We start from the raw sequence: 24,894 nt of genomic DNA, 5'->3' as shown, positions 1-24,894 counted from the left end.
AGTCTCCAGTGATCTGAAATGTGAGCAAGCACGGCAGAGGAACAGCTGGGCCAAATGGGCAACTCTTGCCTGAACTCAAACACCAAAAGTGAAGGTTTGGAAGGTGGAAGTGGGGCTGAGCTACCCAGACAATACAAAAGCATTGCCCAGGCATGCAGGAATGGAATTCAGAGATCAAAGCTCAGTTGGAGTTGGAATTGCCAAAGGATATGAACAACACCAAGAAAAGTGTCTGTCATTATTTTGGCAACAAAAGAAAGATGAAGGAAAATGTGGGCACGCTCTGACAAAGTATGGTACCTACTTAAGAACAGCGTGGAAAAAGCCATAGTGCTCAGTGCCTTGTTTCGGTTTTTACTAGCAAAGTCTGCTTACAAACCTCCTGGGTTCCCTGAGCCTAGTGGCACAGTCGGAGGGAGTGAAATACTAACCATGATACAGGAAGACAGAGTTAGGGACTAACGGAAGCAAACTGGATGAAGACTGCTCCATGGGACCAGATGGGATGCATCTGAGGGTGCTGAAGGAGCTGGTCATTATTAGTGCAAGGCTGCTGACTACTTTTAATCTTTGGAAGGTTGTAGTTATCAGAGGAGATTTCCAGATGACTGGAAAAAGGCAAATCTCCTGTCTTTTCGCAAGAATAGGATCCAGAGCGTGATAGGTTGGTCAACCTAACCTCAGTTCCCAGGAAAATTATGAAACAAATCCTCAATAATGGCCTCCTCTTTTCAGGTGCATGAAAAACAAGATGGTGATTTGGAACAGCCACTTTGGATTTACCAAGGGCAAATTGATCCTGAATTGGCCTGATTGTCTTCTCTCAGAGAGCTGGATTAGATGAGGGAAGAGCAGTAGATATCATTTACCTTGACTTTATCAAGGTCTTTTACATGGTCTCACTTATCATCCCTGTAGTGAAAGTGGGGAGATACAGGCTGGATGAGAAGACTACAAGGTTGGTGGAAAACTGAGCAGCCAGGCTCAGAGAATTGTGGTATCCCGTGGGTGGCCAAATTGATACTGGGGCCAATACTGTTTTAAGTTTTGTGTTAATAACCTGGCTGAGGGATGGAGTGTGTTCTCAGCAGGCCTGCAGACAATATCACATTGTGGGCAGCCTTCCACATGCTTGGCAGTTGAGCTGCCACTTGGAGGGATCTTGGAAGGCTGAAAAGATGGACTGGTAGAAAAATGAAGTTTAATAAAAATTAAAGCCTGCAGTCTGAGACTGACTAACCCCATGCATCAGTAAAGGCTGGGGGACAACAGGACCAAAAGCTATTTTAAGGAAAAGGACAAGGGGGTTCTGAGGGGCAACAAGTTGAATGTGAGTCAGCATTGTGGTCTGCTGGCAAAGATGGACAACTTCATCCTGAATTGCGTTAGCAAGAATGTAGCCTGCAAGTTTACGGAAGTGATGATCTCTATATGGCACTTGTGAGACCACACTTGGAGTAGTGCTGGACACTAGAACAGGGGCCCAGAGAGGCTCTGGAATCTCCATCTCTGGAGATTTTTCACAACTCAGCAGGACCAGGTCCTGAACAACCTGGCCAACATCAGTGTTGGCCTTGCTTTGAGCAGGGGATTGTCCTAGAGGCCTCCGGAGGTCCCTTCTGGCCAACATAACTGTGAGCACTTTTGTAGTGCCCAAGGACTGGGAGTTTTACTATTGACTTGAGGAGTAAGACTGATGCAGAGTTGTCACAAAGGCTTGCTGTGAAGAAGAAGGTTATTTCTGGGTTGAGAGACTCCTCGGTAGCAGAGTGACAGTGTTTCAACTCTAAATTGAAGAACCTCCTCTGACTAAAGAAGTCCAGTGAATCCCTGTGTACTTCATGTTTGAGGTCATATTGTATGATTGTGCGTGATAGGAGTATAAAAGAAACATGGCAGTTTGCATGTAGTTCATTGGTTTTGTGTGCAGTGCATCATATATATATTTGTGGCAAACTGAAAACCAGGCTGTATTTATATAAGGTTTACTTGATGTTAGGCTGAACAGAATCATCACAAATTGAAGGAAAATACTGTAAGCAAAAAAAAAAAAAACAAACCCTGTTGACTCAGTGTTTACTCTGTGAAATGGTTTATTCAGTTAACTGAAGGCCATTCTGGGTAATGGCATGTTATCTAAAATATTATGGTTAGCTAAAAAGTAGTACTAAAAGAGCCTAGAATACCAAACACAAACTTAAAAACCTAACCAAAAACCTAAAGAAGCCAAAGAACTGGAAGGAGCAAAAGAGAAGGAAAAATATTTTAACTAGTTTGTACTGGGACTCCTTAAATTGATTTTCATATTAAATTTGGAATTGTACCTTTTATGTAGAAAGTCTACATTCAGCTTGTAGCCCAAAGAGGGGGTTGAGCTCTAGCATTTGGATCTGGAACTGATGTCGTTCTGGATTGATGCTTACATCTGAATTACTCAAATAAGAGGGTCCACTAAGAATTGAGAGTATGAGTATGTTATGGCAGCACTTATGAAGGTCCTGATGGGTGATGCCTCCTGCATTCTTGCTAGAGGTCTTATGATTCTCCCAGAGCGTGCAAATGGATCTGCCAGTGCTGAAGAGCAGCTACAGTTTGATCATGCTAGTTCCAGCAAAGAAGATTGTTGGTTTACCACATCTGAATCAGCACAATATGCTGGTGGGGTTTTTTTGGTGGCAGGGGAGGAGGCTATCGGGGCGGCCCCCTGTGAGAAGCTTCTCAAAGCTCCCCCAGCTCCAAGTCAGCTCCACCTCTGCACCAAAACTGAGCCAATTGGCTGCGCCTCTGCGATAACCTATTTAAGAAGGGACGTGGTGAGGAGTTGGACTTGAGGAGTTGCGGCAGCTGCGTGAACACCAAGGTCAGTGGAGGAACGGAGGAAGAAAGGAAGGGGGAGGTGTGCCGGAGCAGAGACCCCCCTGTATCCTGTGGTGAGACAGCAGGGCGGCCCCCCCCTGCCACCCTTGAAGATCTACGGTGGAGCAGACACTGATTTATGGCCTGTGTTTTGCATGGTTAAGCAAGGTGACTGTACCTGAAGAAGGCCGGGGTCCTGTGGGAAAAGGTAGACCCCGCTGTTATAGTTTGGCGCTGGGAGGATTGCAGCATGCGGGGGTGTCCCACGCTGGAGCAGCTCGGGAAGGGCTGCAGCCGTGGGAGGGAATCCAGTCGGAGAAAGTTGGTGACCCACAACGGAGCAGTGTGGGGAATGCTGCGGCCCATGGGAGGGACTCATGTTGGAGAGGGTTTGTGGAGGACTGTCTGCTGTGAGAGGGGGACCACGATGGAGCAGGGGGGATAAGTTCCAGAAGCTCCCCCCACCGAAGATGGAAGAAGCAGCAGCACTGACTGCACCCCCCATTCCCAGCCCCCGTGTTGCTGAGGGAAGGAAGTAGAGATATCGGGAGCAGAGCTGAGCCCGGGAAGAAGGGAGGGGTGGGGGGAAGGTGTTCTCAAGATGTGGCAATGCTTCTCACTCTCCTACTCTGTTAAGTGTTGTTGTTAGTATCTGTAATAAATGTATGTTCTTTTTTTCTTCCTCTAACAAGTCTGCCTTTTGCCTGTAACCATAATGGGTGATTTGCCCCTTCCGGTCCTATCTCGAATCCCAAGCCTGGCTTAGTTGTCCCTTCTCATCGCTGAGAGAGCAGGGAGGAATGAGCAGCTGTGTGGTGCTCAGTTGCCCTCTGAGCTCAAACCATGACACATGCCGTGGCCTTCATGTTTTTAAGTGAAAAGCAGCTGAGTGGCCCTATGGTAGTATGGTGCTAGCAATGGGTCGGCATCCTGTTAAGTTTTGCTATAGAAGAGTTGATATAAACATGGTGTTTTCAGTCCACTTGGCTTTTAAGACACATAACCGTATAGCTTCTAATAAACATTGTAATAGTTGCAGATGGTTCTACACTACATCACTGGTTTGGTTTCTTTCTCAGCAATACCTGTAGTTGAACTTGACTGCATGAATACATTTGTTAATTCACAGATTATATAAAATATATCCAGTGAAGATAATTGATCATTAGTAATTGGGGAAAATAGACACAGAGTTTGAAGTGAATAGGTCAGAGTCATAGAGTGAAACCAAATCTCATAATTTTTATAGCTATTGTGCCTGTATATTTGCTGATTTCTTCTTAATGCAATTTATCAATCAGTATGTGCCAACTGAGAGTTTTCTCTGGGTACTCCCTGGGTTAGGAGACCTTTTCAGCAGTTTTTGCTCCATCAGCCTGGCATAAAGGCCTCGTGCTGAGGTGAGGCTGTAACCTCAGATACTTGGGAATTCCATTTCGAAGTACTGGTGGTTTTGTGGATACATACAGTTTCTGAGAGAGGCTTTGAGAAGGTTACAAGCTGAAGTCTATGGCATCTATGCCCTCTGACAGAAGAGGGCTGTGAGCAGGGCTGCGATTGACAGAACTGTTCAAGCGCCTCTTCAGCCTTTGGCAAAACTTCTGAGTTTCATGGGGAACCATCTGTGTTTCAAGGAACTCATCCAAGCAAAGTTCTCTGAAGAAGCGAAAGCATACCTGACATGGATTCAGAGTAGTGAATAGAGTTTTTAAGAGAGACAGCCTGCTTTAGGAAAGCTTTACAGGTTTCTGTCTGGGCAGGATTTAGGAAAAGCAGCTTAAGACCCCAACATACTATTGTTGATTTCTAAAACCAACAAACCAAAAAATGCATCACTTCAGAAAACTATTGTCTGCTGTAAGATGAACTTAAATTCAGAAATTTTGTTCTATAAAGTGTTCTTTATAAAAAACAAACAATATGAATGTGTAGGTACATAATACATACTAACATGTGATGCCTGGACTGGCAGTATTGTCCATTTAATGTTCAGACATAATTACCCTCTCCTTTCCCTGTTCTAGGGATTCTACTGTTTATGCAGTAATTTTCACAGCATAACGAGACCTTCTTTGTGGGAAAACACATTTAGTTATTTTGTTTACTTTAGAGTAAGTTAAAGGTCAAGAAACAGTTTTAAATACAGTTTCTAAGAAATACAGTTGGATTTACAGTCATCACTGATTTTTTAAAACAAAACTTCATATTTAAGATGCCACCTGGGAACTACATAAAAAGACTATTCAAAAAGTATGAGAAATACAGATTTATGTGAACTTTAATATGTTTTATTAAAAAATGTATTTTCCACAGTTTTTTGTTATGAGCAGAACTCAGAACACACAAAATTCTGAGGCACTGGAAACATCTATGTCCCAAGTTACAATTAATATTAACAAGTCCACCAGAGAAAGCAGTGCTTCTAACCAAAGAATTAAATTAATATAGCTACCAACTTGTGCTGTTTAACTGAAAGAAACAGAAAATGAGTTGTCTAAACATGTATAATCTCTTGCTTGAGATCTGGCAGCAAGAGGGAAAAAAGTTTATAAAACTGAAGCACAAGTGATACATTGTAAAACTCTAAAAGAAACTTACAACACAGTTTAGTATCTACACAATCTCTTTAATAAATGGAATTTCCACAGATTATTTACAGATATCAATGCTGTTACCATCCCATCCAGTCTTTCCAAGAGACTCTGCTTATGTAGATAATGATTAATTGGCAAAGTTAATTATGGGAAAAGAAAAATTACTGTTAAATTTGGGATGAAAATGGCATCTAGAGGATATCTGTTTGCTGCCTTGTACCCACAGATGCTAGGGCAGGTTTGATTAGGACCTTGGATATTCCCAAAAGGTCTTTTCTGGAGGTTGCTGTACATGGTAGAGAGAACCAAACTAGCTTTGCTAGGTACCAGAGGAGGACTAACTGCTGCAGCATAAAATAACTTATATTTCCAAGGAAGGTGTAATAATTGAACAAAATAAGGCGTCCAGCTCTACACACAGTTCCCATAACACGTGGATTATCAGATCTGTTCCACATGGGAGACTTCTGTTCTCTAACCAGTCACTTTCACCTTAGAGATAGTTATTAAGATGTCAAGTGCTTAAGAGTTGCTATTGATTTCAACAGGAAATAGGAATGAACTGGAGTTTTGGGGTGGGGGGAACAGAGCTACTCCTATCCAGTTGTTGCCCACTGGTATTTTAGAGTCATTTAAATTATCTTAATCAGCAAGTCAAGGGATTAATTTAATTCCACATCAGAAGAGGCAGTACCAAGTGGGTTGCTGTGATCTTGCAACATTTTCCAAGGTTGCACATTTTGATAATTGAGCCAAAAATCCTTTCATCTTTTGGCTTCACTTCAAGTATACATACAGTCTTTCCTGTTGTGATCTGTTGGACTGAAGTGACCTGTGCTAAGAAGTACAGCTGAGGAGTGCAGGGGTATATAAGGGCCTTACTGTGCTGTATACATGTAATCACTGCAAGTAGCCACTGCCAGAACTGCCTGGCATCTCAGTGAGTGCTTTATCTAATTAAGGGCACAATCAGGACTACACTTCATTAATAAAAGCTTCCTGAAATTGCTGAAAGAAAATTAGTTATCGCCATTCATGCATGTGACATAATGACACGACTGTGCTCTTTGAGGTGTGTTCTTACGTGGCTGTCAGGAGGGCACTAGTCAAGCGTCTCGGATGTGTGTGATTAAAAGAGGCACATCTACACTTTGTGAAAAGCATTTTCTATGTGATTAGTTAGAAGAATTAGAAATATATTTTCTATCAAAAAATTAGGTGATTAATCTGTATTTAGAGGTGCCATCTTTTTAAACCTGGTGTAATTGAAATAGAATTTTTTTAAAATTCTTTTTGAATGTGTTTGAAAAATCATGTTTGCAAAGTGTGTTCTGATCCCAGCAACTCTGGTGCAGATCATAGAATTGATGAAAAGCTCTTCAGATGATCGTTCTATTTATACACTAAAAGACAAACCCTATTAAATACATAATTCTTAATGGATGTGTGTGTTTAACTTTCAAAGGTGGAGATGCCTCAGGGAAACTATTCCAGTGCTCTATTCGCCATACCACTAGCTTCCGAAAAAGTTAACATGATTCTTCCTTGCTATAATTTTTACTATTCTGTCATTTTTACTACTGTCTGCCACTCATGTGAAGTGCAAATTATTCATTTTCTCATTCCAGAGTTATACTTGTATCTAAAAACTGCTACCCTTTTCCCAGACTGCTTTTTCTTCTTCAGGTTAAACTTTAACAGTCTTTTTAATCTTTCCTCATAAGCCATATCTTCCCATACTCCAGTCATCATCATTGCTTCTCTAGACTCTGCTTAGTGGCCCACATCTTCAGGGTAAGACATGGAAGGTATTGTCCAAAACTGGGAGAAGTGCTTCAGCTGAAACAATGCCAGTACTAAGTGAAGGGGAAGGATTAAGTCTTGGGCTGCTTAGACCATCCTCTTTCCCATACCCGTCAGTTTGTGGGAACTCTCTGGGAGAGGGATTCTGTGGATTCACACATAACAGAGTCAAGAATCTGGAATTATTTAATGTCCCTTGAAATTAAAAAGGAGTTGTGTAACACTGCCTTGCTATAACTTAGTGTCCTTTTCAGTGGATGACGTGATGTGGAGTGAGTGCCATCTGGAGGTTAAGAAACATGGAGCTCCGTATGCTTTCATGCTGAAAAACAAAATCCCCATGATTTATAAATGGTCATTGAGCCTGACAGATATTGAACATCAGCCACTCAGTATAGAGTTTGTGACCCATAGCAAGTGTTGAGGCTGCTCAGTATGTCTCAGAGTAAGGCATGTAAGTGTAATGACTTTCAGTACTGTTTAGTCACCAATAAATATGTAACCTCTGAGTCGCCTGGGCAGTTTTTGGAAGAAGCTCTGGAAAACCCAAGGACAAGGAAAGGCTTGATCTACTCTCTCCCTTTCAGATGGTTGAAGACAAACCAGTTCCTGGTGCAGTTTTCTGCTCACAAGAGAGAGAAGAAAGCATTTTAGCTGAGCAATATGTCTTTTTCTTAAAGAGAAGGTACCCATGTGGGATGTCTGAACACAGTTGTCTATCATAATTCATGTCTGCACGGAGTGGAATCAGTCCTTCTCACTTGAGCTGACTGCGTGATGTGGTCATCCTTCTTTAGTTAGCTTAGCTGTCATCTTGAAAGCCTTAATCCTCCAGTTCTTGCTGTGTCAAGGAAGCCGGGAGGTGGGCTGCTTGGTGCCATGACTGCAGTGAGTGGGATTTGGCTCTTCTTTCTACAGTGTCTTTGGCTTTTTTTTTATTTTCCAGAGACCACTTGGGTGTTGACAGTGATCGCACTGTTCCATACCACCTCTTGTACTTTTGAACTGCCTTCTGCTGCTACAGTCTCATCATAAAAAAAAACCAAACAGTAGCTGTAGTTGCAAAGCATAAGTATACATTTGTCCACCTCAGCCTGGTGAGAGGTTGCAGCCTGGTGTATCAGGGCAATGCTAACTGCTTCTATGTTGATCTCCACCTAGGGCTGAGCATGATCCTACAGAAGCAGCATACAGTTCAACAGGCAGATATTGTATATACACTCTCCATGCTCTGCTAATTGCTGCTTCTTCCCTACGGAGCAAGTAGTCATACACAAAGTTTGTACCTATGTAATGAGGATGCACTAGTGAACAGGGTTTTGGTATTGTGTTGATTTAGCTTGATGATGGTTTCCCTGAGCAAGCACTAATTTGAGGAACTATGAACCTGTTAAATTCAAGGTTGATGATCCTAAGAGTGTAAGACAGGTTACTGAGTCAAAACGCCTTCAGAGCAGAATGTGAAAGCCTACTTCCTTGTTAGTGAGTTTCCATCAGCTAAACCAGGGGAAAAAAAAAAAAAAAAAAAAAAAAAAAAAAAAAAAAAAAAAAAAGAGAAGGGAATTTGAGAGCAGCAAATCTAAAGAAGCAAAAATTAAAACTAGTGTGAAAAAATTTGGTCTCCCTCCCTCAGCAGGGAGGGGTGAATAGCACAGAACATGTCTTGTGCTTTAAATTTTATTCTTTAGAGCAAGCTTAAATATGCAGATGACAGAAGCTGATGAATCCTTGGCTAACTATGTGAAATGCAACATGGTGCTGCATTTTATTGTGCTGACTTCCAGAACTGAAAGTATGTTGTTTATATGAGTGTATCTCCATTAATTGTTTATTTTTAGGAGATAAAAACTCAGGAAGAAATTGCCTTTGGGCTGTAATCACATTATTTCTGATGTTAATGGAAACCTTACTGTAGACTTGCGTGGGAAGATGGATGAGATCTGTAGTGTTAGCTCCCTGTATACGGCTCAGTCACCCCAACTATGAAGAGAATTGTCTCCTACGGCATTGTTGGACAACATCCATCTTTGCTATTGAAAGAAAATCCATGCTAGACAGTAGTATTGGCCTCTCTGAGAAAAAGGTTGAGGAATTTTTTAAGATGCTATGGAGTCTGTTGGCTAGAACCATTCAACTTGCTTTGTTACTGTTGTATTTTTACTGAAACACTAGCAAGGCTGGAGCTCACCCTCAAGTTTCCTCTTTTGTGCTCCACTGCTGAAGAAGTAATCCATGTTTACCAGAGCCCTGCCAAGTTCAGTATTCATTCGACTGCCAATGGTCTGGTTGGTCGAGTTGGGAACTTTGCTTGAGAACACAGGCATATAGTTTGGCAGTGGCTTCTGCTCCTTTTTCTTACCCTGGATAAAACAAAGACCATTAATAAATTTCCATAATTGGATCCTTTGTTTGTTACAAAAATACAAGCTACTGAGATTATTATAAATATAATATTGGCACTTTTGGTTTTGAAATTAGAATTTTAATGTACTTAAAAATGTCACACTGAATGTACATGAAAGTGTTGAAGGAATAAGTTAAAACAATTGTTGTTTCTTGTGGTCTTACATGGGAATAGGATAACACAGGGAAATGAATAATTTTCAAATGCATTGCATAAAATGTCAGCTGGGACAGAAGTTAGCCTGCTCTAGAATAGTCATGGTGTGGGAGGATTTTAGTTTTGTTTTTAGTAAGTGGCTTGGATTTCAGCATGATGACATTATCTTACAAATTTCTCCAAAGAAGTTGGTTCTTCTAGCACTTGTCATTCTATGGAGTTGTTAATATTGAAGCAGGTTGAACACATGCACATACTATATTTCTTTGTGGCACAGGTAGCAGATGAAAAGCGCTTCAGTTCTCTTTTATTTTTCCTAAATATTTTAGTCTTAAAGCATTTGCCAATATGCCTAAGAATGCTTCAGTTTGAAATATAAGCCTACCTCAAATTGATGAAAACTAAAAAGAGCCTGGATTACAGTTGAATGTTTGTTTGGAACTTACCATTAGGTCATAGTCCTTTAGGAAACTCCAGTTCTGGTACCTTGGAATAGAAGCAAAAAATGCAGTGTAAAATTTTCTGTCTTTAAATAAAATAGTTAATGTTGGTTGTATTTGAATGCGTACTTAACTGCTCAATTTGATACTTACAGCCCAGATCTTAATACCTGTGAACTCTTTCTACTGAAACCTGTCTTTTCTGTGATGAAGCTCAATTTTATCTATTCCCATATAGAGCCTATACTACAGGAGGAGTGGGATTTTTTTTTGTTAAAGGAAGAAGAGGATAGCATGTCCACAGTGTATTCCTTGTGCAAATGCAGATAAATTAGCAAAGTCTTGAGTCACTCTAGCAAACTTTTGACCCATACCTTGAGCAAGACACAGCTTCTTAGTTTTTAAATGACCAATACTCTGCTAGCAGAAGTCCCTGGTTGGAATTCCCGGAGCAGGTAAACACCCACGGAAGTATTTTGTGCAGATAGGCAGCTGTGCTAGGAGCACATTGAGTCAGAAGACCTGAGTTTTGCTCTTCAGCTCTGTTCTATACCTGGTATGGGACTACAAGTCCTTTGATTTTCTGTCCTTTGCTTTCCCTGGCCTGAAATGGAGAAAATGAAATTTCACCTGGTATTGTAAAAGTACTGTGAGGTCAAGAGAGGAAACAGTTATCTACAGCTGCATTTTCAGCAAGGCTCAAGAGACACCTGGGTTGACTCTGAGCTGGTTGCCTGTGTCTGTACAGTGCTGCATCTAAGCTCATCGATCTAGTGCTGAAGCTGTACGTCCTTCTGAGTCGAGCTCGTCAGTACAGCGCAGCTGTGTACCACGTGCAACTAGGAGCATCAGATTTCCGTGCTGCGCCCTCCACGTTGAGTGCAGATATGCCCTAAGTGGAAATAAAAGCTACTTACCGATAGCTGTATTTATCACTATATGTCTTAGTATACCAGCACAGCATAGAGGTCCTAAAATTTTTTAACTTGCTATGCCAGCCACTATTTGAATGTGTCAGATGTGGGTGTTACTGGATGGTGCTAATTACTGAGAAATGCTTGGGTCTCAGACATTTACCTATATCAACTTCAGGTCAAAGCACCAACACATAGCAGCCTTTCCCCATCCCTGTGTTTGGGATGGGGATGTGGAACTGAAGGACTGTTCTCTTCAGGCTGTACAAATGTAGTCTGATGAATCCAGCTTTAGGCATCTGTCCTTCACATGTCTATCCTACCCTCTTACAAGAGTTTCTGTCTTTGTAGCTAAGACTGGAGAGCAGGATGTGCATCAGCTGTATGATGTGTTACCTTACTTACCCCTGAAGGTGAGTTTGCACCCATATCCGTGACTGCGAACCCCAGAGGGCAGGCAGAGAGAGAATCCATCCTGCTGCCTTAGCTAGGGAATGGAACATGCTGGGCCTGTTTGGGAAGAGTCTGAGTGCACAACTGAGTTAGATTAACATTGCTGCCATGGCCTTGGCTTTGCTGGAGTCAGAGTCCTGGCATCAGCCTTTCCCTCAGGTAAAAGGAGCCAGACAAGAGTGCAGATGCATCTCTGGGGAAATCAGAGCTGTGATTTGTGTGTCCTCCAGAAGGCTGAGGAGAACAGGGCTTTTCAGATGGTTTCTTTTCCCATTCTAAAAAATCATGAGAGCGATGTTCTTCCTTTTCCTTAGCTTAGCTAGTGCACAGTTGGAACAGGATCTGATTTTACTTTTACCAAGGATATTCTTCTAATAGGCATGCTCATGCTCTGTACTGAAGTGTGAGCATAAACACTTATTCACAGTAAGTGACAGAGACAGAGAGGATCTTAATGTCAGGTTCCTTCAGGTCACTGATGTATACACGGTCAAAACTTAGGTTGTATGTATGCAGAGTCAGCTGAAACTCTAACAACGGGTCATGTTCAGCAGATGAACAGATTGGGAATACAAAATCATATTTTGGCAGAACACTCTGTTCAGCTTCCATTTCAGCCATTTCCAAGAATATGTGAAGAGTTGATAATATCAGTATGTCTGCAATGAATTATAAAGGTTGGCACATTTATGTCTTCATTGTGGAAATCTCTGTAACGCTAAAAGATACTTAGCATGCAATTCTTTGCATCTCTTTTCAACTTAAGCCCTGCATGGCAGGAGCTATTAGCATAAATTTTGTCCAGTAAAGGAAAACAGAGATCATATAATCTTAGAAAGAAAGGTGCAAGAGTCTGATCCAAAGTCCCCGCAGAAGAAAATTTCCCTTGATAGTGTGGGCTTTAGATCAAGCCCTAAGACTATTAGGGAGCATCAGTACCATTGTCAGGATGAGTAGAAGAGGAATGAACTGCAACAAGTGACTTACCAGATGTTTCTTCCTCTCTGTTCGGCCTCCACAGACTCTCTCCAGATCTTATCCTGTTGCACCTGGTCCTGCTGCAGTGCTGCCCGGCCCCGAGTAGCCGGTTGTGCAAGGACAGGTCTTCTGGGTTGGGTGCTGCCGAGAGACACAGATGGAGCTGAGGCTGGTTGCCGCAGAGGTGTGGTAGCTGGGTGCCAAGACCTAACCAAGGTATTTCTCCTGAATCCAGAATCCTTTCCCAACTTGTCCATTTTGAGACTTATTGTGTCCTCAGTTACCTCTTAGGTATATTGTAACTGTTAGGAAAATGAAACCTGATATTGTGTGCTCTTTCAAAGCTCCTCCTCTCCTAACCTTTTCTTTTTAGCTGCTGATTTGGAGTGCTTTCAGAAAACAAACCTACGTGGCAGCACTGACAGGCAGTGCTCGGCACTGGGTTACTTCCCTTTTATTTAGTGGTCATTTCCTACAGCTTTATGTTGCTTTATTGCTTGAATGCTGAGGGAGTTTTCATGGTAACAGCAATTTTGTAAGAAATTACTGTTACTGAAAGCCCTTGGATCTCCAGCTGTAACCAGCAAACTCTCAGCTGATGAGGCAGTTACTGCTGCTTGCAGCTGAGACCACTCTCTATTCAAAATCCTCTGAACTATAAAGTCTGCTTTAGTAGCAAAGGGTGCTGTGGCGTTTGCTGCTGAATATAGCAGGAGGACTTTTGCTGTGGTTACGTAGCAGAAGCAAAATCTCCTGAAAGCTGTTGGGTTTCCCTGGTGTGTTTACTGTCTCCATTGGAAACAAGTCTGACTTGTGAGTATTCACCAGAAAGGCAGCAGAGACCCAGTGGGAGAGCTGCTGGGGCCTTGAACTGTATTTGGGGCAGACCTTATTTGTTTGAAATAAGTTGTTTCAACAAATCTGTTCTTTGAAAGATCATGATTTTCAGATTAAAAAAAAAAAAAGCAGCCAGAGATCATCAAAAGTGCTTTTTAAGTACCTAGAGGTTTCTGCAGAGGGTATTAAGCAACTATGAGAAGTAGTTTTTAAGTAACGTTAAAGGGTTATTAGTATACAAAGTGGGAATTTTCAAAACAGTGTCCAAAATGTCATTGTTTGTCTTTACAGTCAGCCTGTTGGGCTTTTGTGGTATGAAGTCACTTCCTCAAGTATTTCTGACCTTGCAGGAAAATGGAGTGTTTTAAGTGTGAATTTCCTCTGAAATTCTTGACTGACTTGTTTTTGAATAGTGTGGATTATCTGCAGATGAATTCTGGCCTCTTGCTTCATCTTCCTGGTAAATGCCAATGAACTTTGAATTGAATTTTTAGGGTTTTTTTGGCAAACTTACTTGTTTGCAGTATTGGGCAATACATGCTGAATTTGACAAATAATTTCTTTTAAAATAGTTACAACTATACAACAATCCAAACACTTCATGTAGACATATTAGAGCAAGAAATACTTCTATATTTGGAAAAATTATTCTGACTTTGAAGATTGCAATAACATAACTTAAGAAGAGGTAAACTCTACCTCAAATCACAATGTTTGACTACCTCAAATCACAGTGTTTGCTTTGGGTTTGAAATTTTAGTAGACTTTTTGTTTGTTTGCTTGTTTTCTGAGATAATTGAAACCTGAATAGTGTTTTTTATCTCTTTCAGCCAAAAAACAAAAGAAGTCATATCCACAGAGCATTATCATGAACTGAAGAAATGAACTGTTTGCCAACCTGGCCTGATAGTTGTCTCAGTGGAATCTGCTTATCCTTCTGCATTCGTTCCAGAGTCCTCTCCAAGTTGGAGTGTGTGCAGCTGGTTGGAAAATGGGGTTTTAGCAGCGTCAAACTGCTTTAAAGGGAAGCTGAGGCGTGTTTGCAAGACCCAGTGCATTAATCATTGCACATGGGGTTTTAGCTCTTGATCATGTCAGGAAAGGATCCTGATGGGATGTCTGTTCCTGTTCATGGAATGGTTTTTAGTTCTTGTTTACAAAGTTCCTGGGTTGTTTTAATTCTGATCATTCCCTCAATTCAATTTCTTCAAATTAAACATAATAATGATCTAAAAATGGTTATTGTACTGAGTACATAGCTTCCAAATGACTACTTGTAGCCACTGAATAAACTGGATGGAAAGATTACAAGCAGGTGTTTAAAGACTGTGCCATTGAGTGGTGTCTGCAAAGATGCAGGAGTTGTAACTACCCTGGTTTTCGTGCAGGTGTAGGGCTATGAAGTGCCTCTCTGAACATCTTACTGAAAGTGAACTCACAGGGTAAAGCCAGATCTGTTGGTCTGAGACCATACAACCTCAGAAAAGAAGTAAGTCTTTAGGCTTTAAACAAAGTTATGAGTCTATATGCAGGTATTGGACACTTCATAGTGTTCAAGCCATTTCTCTGGAAATAACAGATGAGAATGGGATCATGGCTATTTAAATAAGTTGGGTTTTAAAACATATTATAATAATATGACTTTAAAATGTAGCTGCTGTGCCAAAGACAGATCACTAAGAGCTGATATTTTTAAAATTATCCCATTTTCTGTTGGGACCAAAAGTCATTAAGGGAGTGGTTATGCACCATTAAAGCACATCAGGGTGAGTGCAAGGATGACATTTCTGGGCATTACTCTAGACTCCTTATTGGATATACTAGTAGCCCATTTAGGCCATTTACTAGATTAACAGCTCAGCAGAACTGCTGCAGATACTGAACTGTTTCCCCTCATATTACATCCTGCCAGTTTAACATTTTGTTCACTATAACAACTTGGGGCATTTAGGCAGGGAGTTCATCTGAATTGGTATGACTGATTTATTCTGTACTTCTTTTCAACCTGTGGCAGAATAGGTTGATGTTTATTGTGGCTTCATGGCTTACGTATCTATGCAAATTGATGATAGCATCTTTATTGCATCTTTATTTTTTCTGGTTGGGGATATGAAACTTGAAAAAAGTCACTGTAGGAAATGGTGCTTTTGCTTAGGAGTTTGTTTTGGGTTTAGTTTATGTGACAAGCAGTGTCAGTGCCCATCATTCTGAGAAAGAACTTGACTGAGGATAGTCTTTGGTTGTTGCCAGGCAGGTGATAATACGCACTACAAATTCATCTGTGAAAGATATGTGAGTTATTTCCCCTTGTCAAAGGAAGAGATGATTAGAGAGGCTTTTCGTGGAGGAAAAAGTTCAGGTGTTTGGACAAACATTTTTATTTGACCACAAGAGGGTATTGCAGTATCAGTTATGCGAGACTTGAGCTAGTGTTTGTCTTCATATGCACTGCCTTATTTTTAAAATACACATTTCTTGAAATTGATCATTTATGTTAGTCAGTAGTTTGATGTCCTTGTCTAGAGACAATTTCTGAGCTGTTTTTTCTAAATTTGTTTTGTTTTTCAGAGTAACAAATTTATTGAATCTCAGTAAGTTCTCATAGATTTCACTGGAAGACAGACTTCAGAGGCTTATTCTGAAACACTGAAAAACTTAATAGAAATCACTTGGTTAGATGCAAGAATATATCAGTTACAGGAGGGAAATAATAACAGGAGATGAATGTATTGCTACTTTGGTTAGAAGTGCATGTTGGTGCAAGATGGGCGCTGTCAGAGTCAGTGAGACCCTAATCTGATTTTCCCCTGTGGTCCTACTTGGAGGAATAAGGTCCAAAATCTTTTTTAGCTCATCTGTGCTTCCCAGATTTCTCCTTTACATCCAGTGCTGGTTTGCACTTTTTTCATAAGTCAGTACTGTGTTGGGATACTTCCCTACAAAAGCTATGTCTTCTAAACTTTAAGGACTGTGTTGCCAAACGTTCATGCTATATTTTGTGCAGTTCAGATCGTGGAAGAGGGAGTCCAGAATTCTCCCACTCCTAGATCTGCTGCTGTATTTAGGAGAAGATGCATAGTATCTCATGCTTGTGTCTCAACAAGACCACAAGTAAAAGAAGAAAGATCACAGCCATATCACGTTATCTGTGAAGAACAAATTTCCAAGGGGTGTGATAGTGATTTGATGGACAGCAAAGCAATTTTAATGTAAGAAAGTTTGTGTTTGTGAGGTATTGCAGAGATTTAAGAAACACACACATTTGAAAACACAGATGCAATGGGTCCAAGGATGCTGAGCACCCAGAAGTGATGGGTGGCAAAGCATTACTGACATCCTTGTTCTTTCTCACCAGCCTTGGGTGTTAACCACCACGGGCCCTAGAAAGCCCAGAGGTGATGGATCCTGCTGACAAGCTGTGTCTTGATTTGGCAGGAGCAGAGTGCCCTGGGTTGCTGTATGTGGCCAAAATGAAACCAAATCCTGCAAACTGCCAGTCTGGAGTAAAACTCATTTTAAACGATTATGTAGCTGCTTGATTAAAGGCCTCATGTGTTAAGTTTTGTTGTATCTTTCATAAAAAAATATAAACTTCTTTCTTATCTTAATGGAGTTCTGCTGAGAGAACCTGGCAAGTTGAGCGTCTGTTGCGTCGGTAGCATAAAAATACCACCGAGGGAATGTCTGCTTCCAGTGACACAGAGTCTGACACTTCAAAACAAAATCAAAGCTGTAATGCAGACTGTAAGAAATCTGTTGTGATTTTTTTTCATCCTCTTCTTATAATATAAATTCTAGTGTTAAAAATTCTAGTGTTGCAAAATATGTTAGCTACCGATACACAGTTTGCTTTATTTGAAACAAAAATTATTTATTTGAAAAAATATTATTTACTTGAAAAAAATATTAAACAGCAGCTATTCCATAGACTATGCAGGCCTGTTATATTAAAGTCTTCTACTTAAACCTGCCACCTGAGCAAGGTGATGGGATTTCAGGGAGGGAGCACTGCAGGGCTGGTGTGTGAGTAGGGATGTCTGGAAGTATCTGGCTCAAGGAGAAAGAACTGTAAATATAAGTGTTCCTTACTGGCTGAGGAATGTTTTCAGTTCCTAGTTCACATAACTTTGGTCTTAGAGTTTAGACCCTGTCAAGAAGTGCAATGTTGCACGGACACCTGAAGTTGTCTTCGTTAGAGTTGTTCAAGTCACATCCTCACCACAGCAGGGAGCTCTGGTAACTGCATAGTGAAGCTTGGCTTTATTCTGTTCATCCTCACTGTTCTCTTGCACAGTTCATTAACAGGTCTAAGAGAATTTCAGCGTATAAAGTGATTAAGTACTTCTGAAAAGGCTGTGCTTCATACTGCTGAAGTACCTAAGGCAGCAGTTTGACCTCTGAAGTCTGGCGTAGCCCTGCTTTTCTGTGTTCGTGTGGTACGCATCTGTTAACAGCATCAGCTTACAGGTCAGTTTGCAACCGCCGCAGAGAAGCTGCCCCACAAATACTACAGAGATTCAGTTTTCTCTCTGCTACCTGGGCACTGTAGTACTTCTAGAAGTATTTTAGCCTGTGAATTGCAATATTCCAGGTGCGCATCACTATATATTTCAATGCTCAAGATGCTGTTCAGTTATTTTTTGAATTATTCTCTGTTTCTTAGCTATCTCCTTCTGTAGCTAAGAGTCTATTTGTTAATATGCACTTTAATAAACTAAATATTTAATTTACCATCTACTCACCATGTTCAGACAGAACATTAACTTTCTGTTTTGATGTGAGATATCAAAAATTCTCTGCTGCAAGTTACGTAAAGTTTTCAAATTGGGGTACATAAAATTTGTTTTAAATCGTGTTTCCAGCTATTGAATGAAAGGGACCTGTTTTTTTCAAACATTCTTAACCTTTGCAAGTTCTGTTGGCTGAGAATTGAGCTACTTCCTTTTAGTTTTTTTTCAAGATAACTGTCAGAGTCTAAAATTGGGAAGCCTTGTCTGAACATGTCAATCACAAGCTTTATCTGTTTTTCAGCAAAGCTTTTAGCATCTTCATTTCAGCTATTACTGTAGGTTTCCTTTTTAACTGTAGAAGCTAGTGTTAAATCACACTTCAGGCTGATATGTGGCCAATTCTGACAGTTGGGAATTAGAAGGAAGTTCTTCTTAGAGGCAGGACATTTCCATAATTGGATGTAGGGGGCTTTGTGTATAACCTTTTCTTTGATACGCTGGAATCTGGTGGCAAGTTTCCTGAGATCATAGGAGAATTCAGGTCTGAAGGGACCTCAGGAGTTCTCAAGCCCAACCTGCTCCTCAGAGCAGGGTCAGCTATGAGATCAAACCAGCTGGTCAGGGCTTGGTGCCATTGGTCTTGAAAGCCTCCAAAGATGGAGACTGCACAAGCTTTTTGGGTAATGTCTCACCACTTGGCCGTCCTCATGATGAAGAAGTTTCGCCTTTTCTACAATCAGAGCCTCTTTTGTTTCAACTTGTGCCCATTTTATTTCGTCCTCCCACCGAGCACCACCATCTTTCCAGTATCCTCCTTGCAGATAGTGGGCGACTGATCTTGGGTCTACCACAGCCTTCTCTGCTCCAGGCTCAGCAGGATTTGATCACTGGTCGCATTGCCTGTGTTATGCAGATCTGTCAGACCTTTACCTAACTTGCTCCGTTCTCTGTCCCTGCCTGATGTGACCTCATACACTGCTCCTGCCCAGCAGGGCAGATGCTCCATGAGACCTAGAAAGGAAAGTAACAGAGTGTACCAGGAAGGCACAGTCCATTCTGCCATTCATTTCTTGGATCACCTGCACTGTTCTGTGGTTCAGTTCAGCCTTATTCCTTCTACGGTTGTAGAGAGCTTCTTTGTTTTGCTGTGGAGCTGGAAACACTTGCTCCTTGAAGAAATGGACAGCCAAAACAATGTGAAATCTTTCTGGATGTGTTTGGGGCTTTGTATTTTTAGCTCAATTGTGCAACAGTTCACATGCGAATACTCCAACCGTAAGGCAAAAATGAAAGGAAAACAGCTAGGCCTTAGGGCCAGGGCAGCCAAACAGACTTTGAACAGCTTTCAGACCAGACTTTCATTTTACCAGATGCTTCATTAAAGATCCTGCTACAGTTTAATGAAGCAAATGAGAGTCTGACTCTTAGGATGGGCTATATTCCAGTTTTCAGAACAGCTCCCAGTTTTTAGAAAACCTTTTACTTAGGTTACTGCTTAAGTTTAGAAAACTTCCAAAGCAGTAGACAGCTATGCATTTGAAAATGCAGTTGCAGAATTAGGATAAAATCCTAATTTATTACAACTGGCCACTTAATGAGAAAAGGGCAAGACCTTATCCTACTTTTTGTGTGAATTATCCACGTAGTCTGCGCATGTGCAGTATGAGGATTATGTACTTCTCTTTAAAAATCCAGTTTTGATCACAGCACTGACATAAGTGCACATACCAGCCTCTTCTACATAGACTTCATAAAAAAACTTTTCAGCAATACTGGGATTGTGGAAAATTGTTGACCTGTTCAACCTGAAATATTTCAGCTTGAAATATGATGAGATCAGTGAATCTCTGATGAATGAGAAGCACGATTTTCAAAATACTTAAAGGATCTGGAGCCCCGGGACAGAGAGCAGCATTAGGCCAGCAGCCTGGCAACATGGAGAACCCCATGTCAGGTGAGATCTCCTACAGCTTCCATCATTCCTGCTGCTGAACAGCAGGTGTCTCAAAGCTCTGGGTTATTGAGCTACCAGCATCCTTGGCTTCTGGTCAGACTACTCAAGGCTTCTGTATGTTTTTAACTGAGTAGAAAAGATAGCAACCAAAATAGGGATATTTAGATGTCCTTTTTTGTGCTTGATGATCTGCTGCAGCATTTCAGGTCATTGGTAGTTTAAACCATGAAAGGAGAATTCTGCAAATCCTGGTTCTTGTCTGCTGTGCATGCTAAGGATCCTTTAAATGTATTCTAAATTGTTTAAGATTGACTAACCTGTGCAAAATTAGTTGGGTCAGTTGAGTTAGTCGCATAAAGAGGAACCTACTGCAATTTGGATAGTCCTAGGATACTTGAGAAATCCATGCACTGCCAGCAGATCCATAGCAAACCTGCAAGAGGACCTATGTCTTTTTAGGACAGCAGTAGGGAAAGGCAGGAACATCAGGCTGTCAGATGCACTAGATGACTATGAGTGAGTCAATACTCACATCTGACGCCCAGTTAAGAGTGTTTTTCAAGCAAATCTCCCAGTCATCTCCACTTCCTGTATTTTGGGTTGTGCCACGGGGTGGTTTTGGAACAGGCAGGCTGCGGGGGTGCCTGGGTTGCTGCTGGGGAAGGCGAGCTGCACCCACGCTCCAGCTGCACATGGCTGTTAACGCTGCAGGCCAGGGAAGAGCAGGCAGCCCCTCGCCTGCAGGGTGGGTTAAACATCCTTGTGAGCCCTTAGCAACTGCTGGTTTCGCTCCGCAGATCCACTCTGCCTGCTACTGCAGATGTGTTGCCTAGACCTATGTTAGCTGTGAGGTCGGCGGAGGTGCCCGTGTGGTGCTCGACCTGCAGATGTCGAAAATGACACCTACACTAGGAAAATAGTGCCAGGGCCTGCTCTGTGGGTGGGCACAGCAGCATTCCCCACCTTAGTGGAAGAAGTTTATTATTAAGTGATTGCATTCTATTGCATGATACTTTCTGTTACTTATTTGCTGTTTAAAAAGGGGATTATCCAGAAGTAAAGGGAGAAGTTGAGTGGGAGACTTTGCAGAAAAATAACTTAAATTTCCAGTCTTCTGTTAGAGGAAAGTATGTGGTTTTTATCTGTTTGATATGATTTATACTCCTAATTCCAGCCATTCTTCTTTCATAAGAGTTTTGTCTATATACTTGAACCTGACAGCTGGAGAATTAAGGATGTGTTTGGACTGCCTTTTTTTCAAGTCTGATTATGAAAACCACCTATGCCATTAGCATAAAATAAGAAGCAGAAACTTTCTTATACTTGTAGTTCCAGTAGGAGGGCAGTTCACAGGAGACAAAAGTTTTGCTGGTGAATGAGAATATCCATTTTGGAAATAGCCTGTACTAGCTCAGTAGTTAAAATGGTACCATACTCTTGCAAAAAGCTAATTTAGGGATTTTGCAAGAGGCATCTCTGTGCTGTATCTGTTTGCTCTTTGCTCTTTGCCTGTTTCCATTCCTCCTGAGTCTCATTAACTTGCTGTAATGTGAATATTCACTTAGGCTGCATACCTTAACTTGCACAAACTTACAGTTTTGCGGGAAGACTACAAAACAGGAACAATCAATGCAGGCTTTTCAAACTGCTGCTTCTTTTTAAAGCTTTTATCACAAAATACAGATTCAAGTACCATTTTTAACCCCCCAAAAAAAAAAAGAGAAAAGTTTATCTTGCTCTTCTACATACCTTTGTTTATGTTGAGTGTTCAAATTCATTTTCTTAGAATAAGGACTTCTCAGTGTCATGGTGTGTGATGGCTGCTTTCCTTTATACTTTCTGTTTTATGGACTCCACTATTCATACTGTTGTTGACTGGGAGAAGTAAATAGACTTTGAGGAAAAGATCACACCATAGCAACACTCAGCTTCTGTTTACAGTTCAAATAAACGTCTGTGCCATGGAAATTTATGTCCTGGGGAATTTTCTAAACCAGCACACTAATTGATTTAATAACAAAAGGATTAATGCAGATAAGTTGAAGACAAATTTACACTTGATATTTAAATGGTGAATAACTTTATTTTTTAAAAGCTGCCAGTAAATAATATATCACAACCAGTCAGTAGGGAGAGGGTATTTTTTGACTTACTTATCATTCTGGAAAGTGCATGACAGTTTTGAGGGAGAGGTTCGTGTAAGCACTCATCAGAAAAGGAGCTCCTCCATTAAAATCAATGTTAAAACTCCCTTTGTTTGATGGGAGCAACTCTGTGTGTGTTTTGAAAACCCAAACCTGTCAGGTTGTAATTTCCTCACATTTTGTTTAAAGAAGTAGCTTTTACTCAAGCAAAACTTCTATTGACTGAGCTGGACATTTTTCTCAAAGAAAGCTAGTGGAGTAAGTTATGCTTCTGAAAATCCTGTCTACAGGGGAATTTTAGGCCCTTAAAGGATAAACCAGGAAAGGACATTTTTTCCTTTCAGCAACAGACACTATTGCTAGCAGTGCTTTGTGTTGGTGTAGTTTTTAATATGCAAATTGGCAAGTTTTTATTCCAAAGTGTAAGCATTCCTTATTCCTTAAATATTTAACTTATACATGTTAGTCCTTCACCTGTCTTGCCTTTTTACTTGGCCAGTGATGCAAAAAGCATGGTCAGGAGAAGGGTCAGTCTGGGACGGAGTCACCATTTTGGCCCTCATGGGTTTTGGCACAGACAGGAGAAGCTGATTAGGAAGCAGGGCAGGGTTATGTATGTGATGATGTGCTTCTGTTTTGGTCCCTGCTCATCTTTGTGTGTACTGTGGGATAATGTGTGTTTTAACTTAAATACAAGTATAGTATCTGGCCAGAGGATGGCATAACTTCTGATGATATCACTGGACAAATGAAGCATGCCTAATCCCAATGAAAACTGACCTAACCAACAGGTCCAGTGGTTGTGAGCTGATTCACTGTTCAGAAAATGGTTGCTTTAGCATGAGAAGCTGTGTTGCAACGCTGTTCGGTGTTCTTAAGCAACGTGCTAAATGTGGTAATATGCCATTGCATGGTTGGAATTTAAAAATATCATCTAAGTAGCAAATCTGACATCTGTGATCCTCAAATGAACCAGATGAAACGTACCTTGTAGAATATTATTTTTTCTTATTTGTACTGGGATGAAGAACAGGATCAGGCGCAACCCTTGAATTCATTCTGGACAGCATATAGAGCAGAGGGACTATGTATGTAGGAACCAGGTGCCACCAGGTACAGGATCCCATATATCTGCACACCCTAATGAGTTCAGCAGAATGGGGGGTCACTTTTTAGGCCAGGAGTGATGGGCAGTGTAGCCCAGTGTATCTCTGGGTGGTGTTGGCACAGAGCAGGTATTGGCTGGCTGGTACTGGAGGGGTGGGAAGCCTACGAGGCAGAGCATGGGGCAGTCCTGGGGAGGGCTAGGGAGTCCAGGGGAGCCATGGGGTGTGGTATGATATGAATGGTGGAAGGCAGGTGTGGAGGTGTCGGGTATTGATGAATGTTTTGGGGGATGTGTTATGTGGCACCCACGGGGGGTCTGTGCCTGTAGGCATGAGGGAACAGCCCCCATCAGCACAGGAAGCCAAGGAACAGAGGTGGTTTTAGTGCAGAGTGGCTGGGAAATTGGGAATTCCTCAGGGTACCTTCTCCCTGATAGAAACGATCAGTAAAATGAATAGCTACAGAATTTCAGTCTAGAAATCCAGGGGTAGCTGGTCCCCACAGAGCCTCCAGTGCGATGCTTGCTCAGAGCCTGCCTGCAGCATGCATAGATGCAGGTTTGTGCCTCTTCTCTCCCAACTTCCTTACACCACATAAAGATTACCTAGGCAAGGGACAAGTCAAGCTGTTTATATAGAACTCGCTGCTATAGAAACCACCATCTCTGTGACAACGTGTCCTGCTATGGAGGCACAGCCGGCAGCAGCCCCAGAGTAGGAGATGCCATAAACTGCACTGTCAGTTTTCAGTGTTTTCTGAGCAACTGTGTGTCTTTCACTTGTGCAATATGCAGCTTTTTCACATTGGAAATAGAGATGCCAAATGTCTGGAGTTGTTTATGCTAAAAAAGAGATCCATAGCTTTGTAGTTTAAAGGTTTATGTGCTATTTTAAGTCAGTCACAACGTGTGGATGACATTAGGCATCTGCTAGTTTGAATTATGGCTGTAACTTTCCCCAGAAAGTCACTTTCAACCATCTCTGTGTCTCTCCAAGAGGAAAGAAAAGGCAGCATTAAAGGAGGTGATATGTGAAAAGCATTGTGTCTTCTAAGCCTTTCATGATAGTGTCAAGATAAAAAGTATGTAAAATGATTGTAACTCTGATGAATATTTCTGATGTCAGAGGAGGATGGAGCTGTCAGCTATGAGGGGAGAAAAGCAATCTGGTATTGATCTTCAGTCAATAGAACAATACTGCTAGTGCTTGTAATTCTAATTTCTGTCACTAAAACCCAAAGAGAACAATGAGAAAACAAACGTAGAACATCCCAAAGACATCTGAAGTGCTCTCTGCTAAAAATAAAAATGTGATTGGATTCGTGAAGTGTATTAAAACAATAGATATTCTTGCTTCGAAGTTACAAGATCTCTAGATGAAGAAAAAGGGAGCTGCTTTGTTAAAATCCGGATTCTGGATGTTACAGCTGAGACAGTATCTCAAAAGCATTTATCTGGGAAATGAACCTGCAAATAAATACACTGATGAGAACAGAAAAATAACGTGGAAGATACAGTACAAAATA

General features: G+C 41.2%; 1 protein-coding gene across 1 annotated transcript; it reads right to left on the bottom strand.

The window, feature by feature from the left end:
- Window positions 1-8,817: 8,817 nt before the first annotated feature.
- Window positions 8,818-21,949, bottom strand: CUNH2orf50 (chromosome unknown C2orf50 homolog). Its single transcript, XM_009973398.3, has 4 exons — window positions 21,869-21,949; window positions 12,608-12,739; window positions 10,260-10,299; window positions 8,818-9,613 (listed from the first exon to the last, which is right to left on the bottom strand). The coding sequence occupies exons 1-4, from the start codon at window positions 21,925-21,927 to the stop codon at window positions 9,422-9,424; spliced, it is 423 nt and encodes a 140-aa protein (XP_009971700.3). The 5' UTR covers window positions 21,928-21,949; the 3' UTR covers window positions 8,818-9,421.
- Window positions 21,950-24,894: the final 2,945 nt, after the last annotated feature.

The sequence above is a fragment of the Tyto alba genome, unplaced genomic scaffold (assembly GCF_018691265.1).
Source record: "Tyto alba isolate M040663 unplaced genomic scaffold, T.alba_DEE_v4.0 Super-Scaffold_40, whole genome shotgun sequence".
In the NCBI taxonomy this organism is placed as follows: domain Eukaryota; kingdom Metazoa; phylum Chordata; class Aves; order Strigiformes; family Tytonidae; genus Tyto; species Tyto alba.
This window is presented reverse-complemented; position numbering and strand designations above follow the sequence as displayed.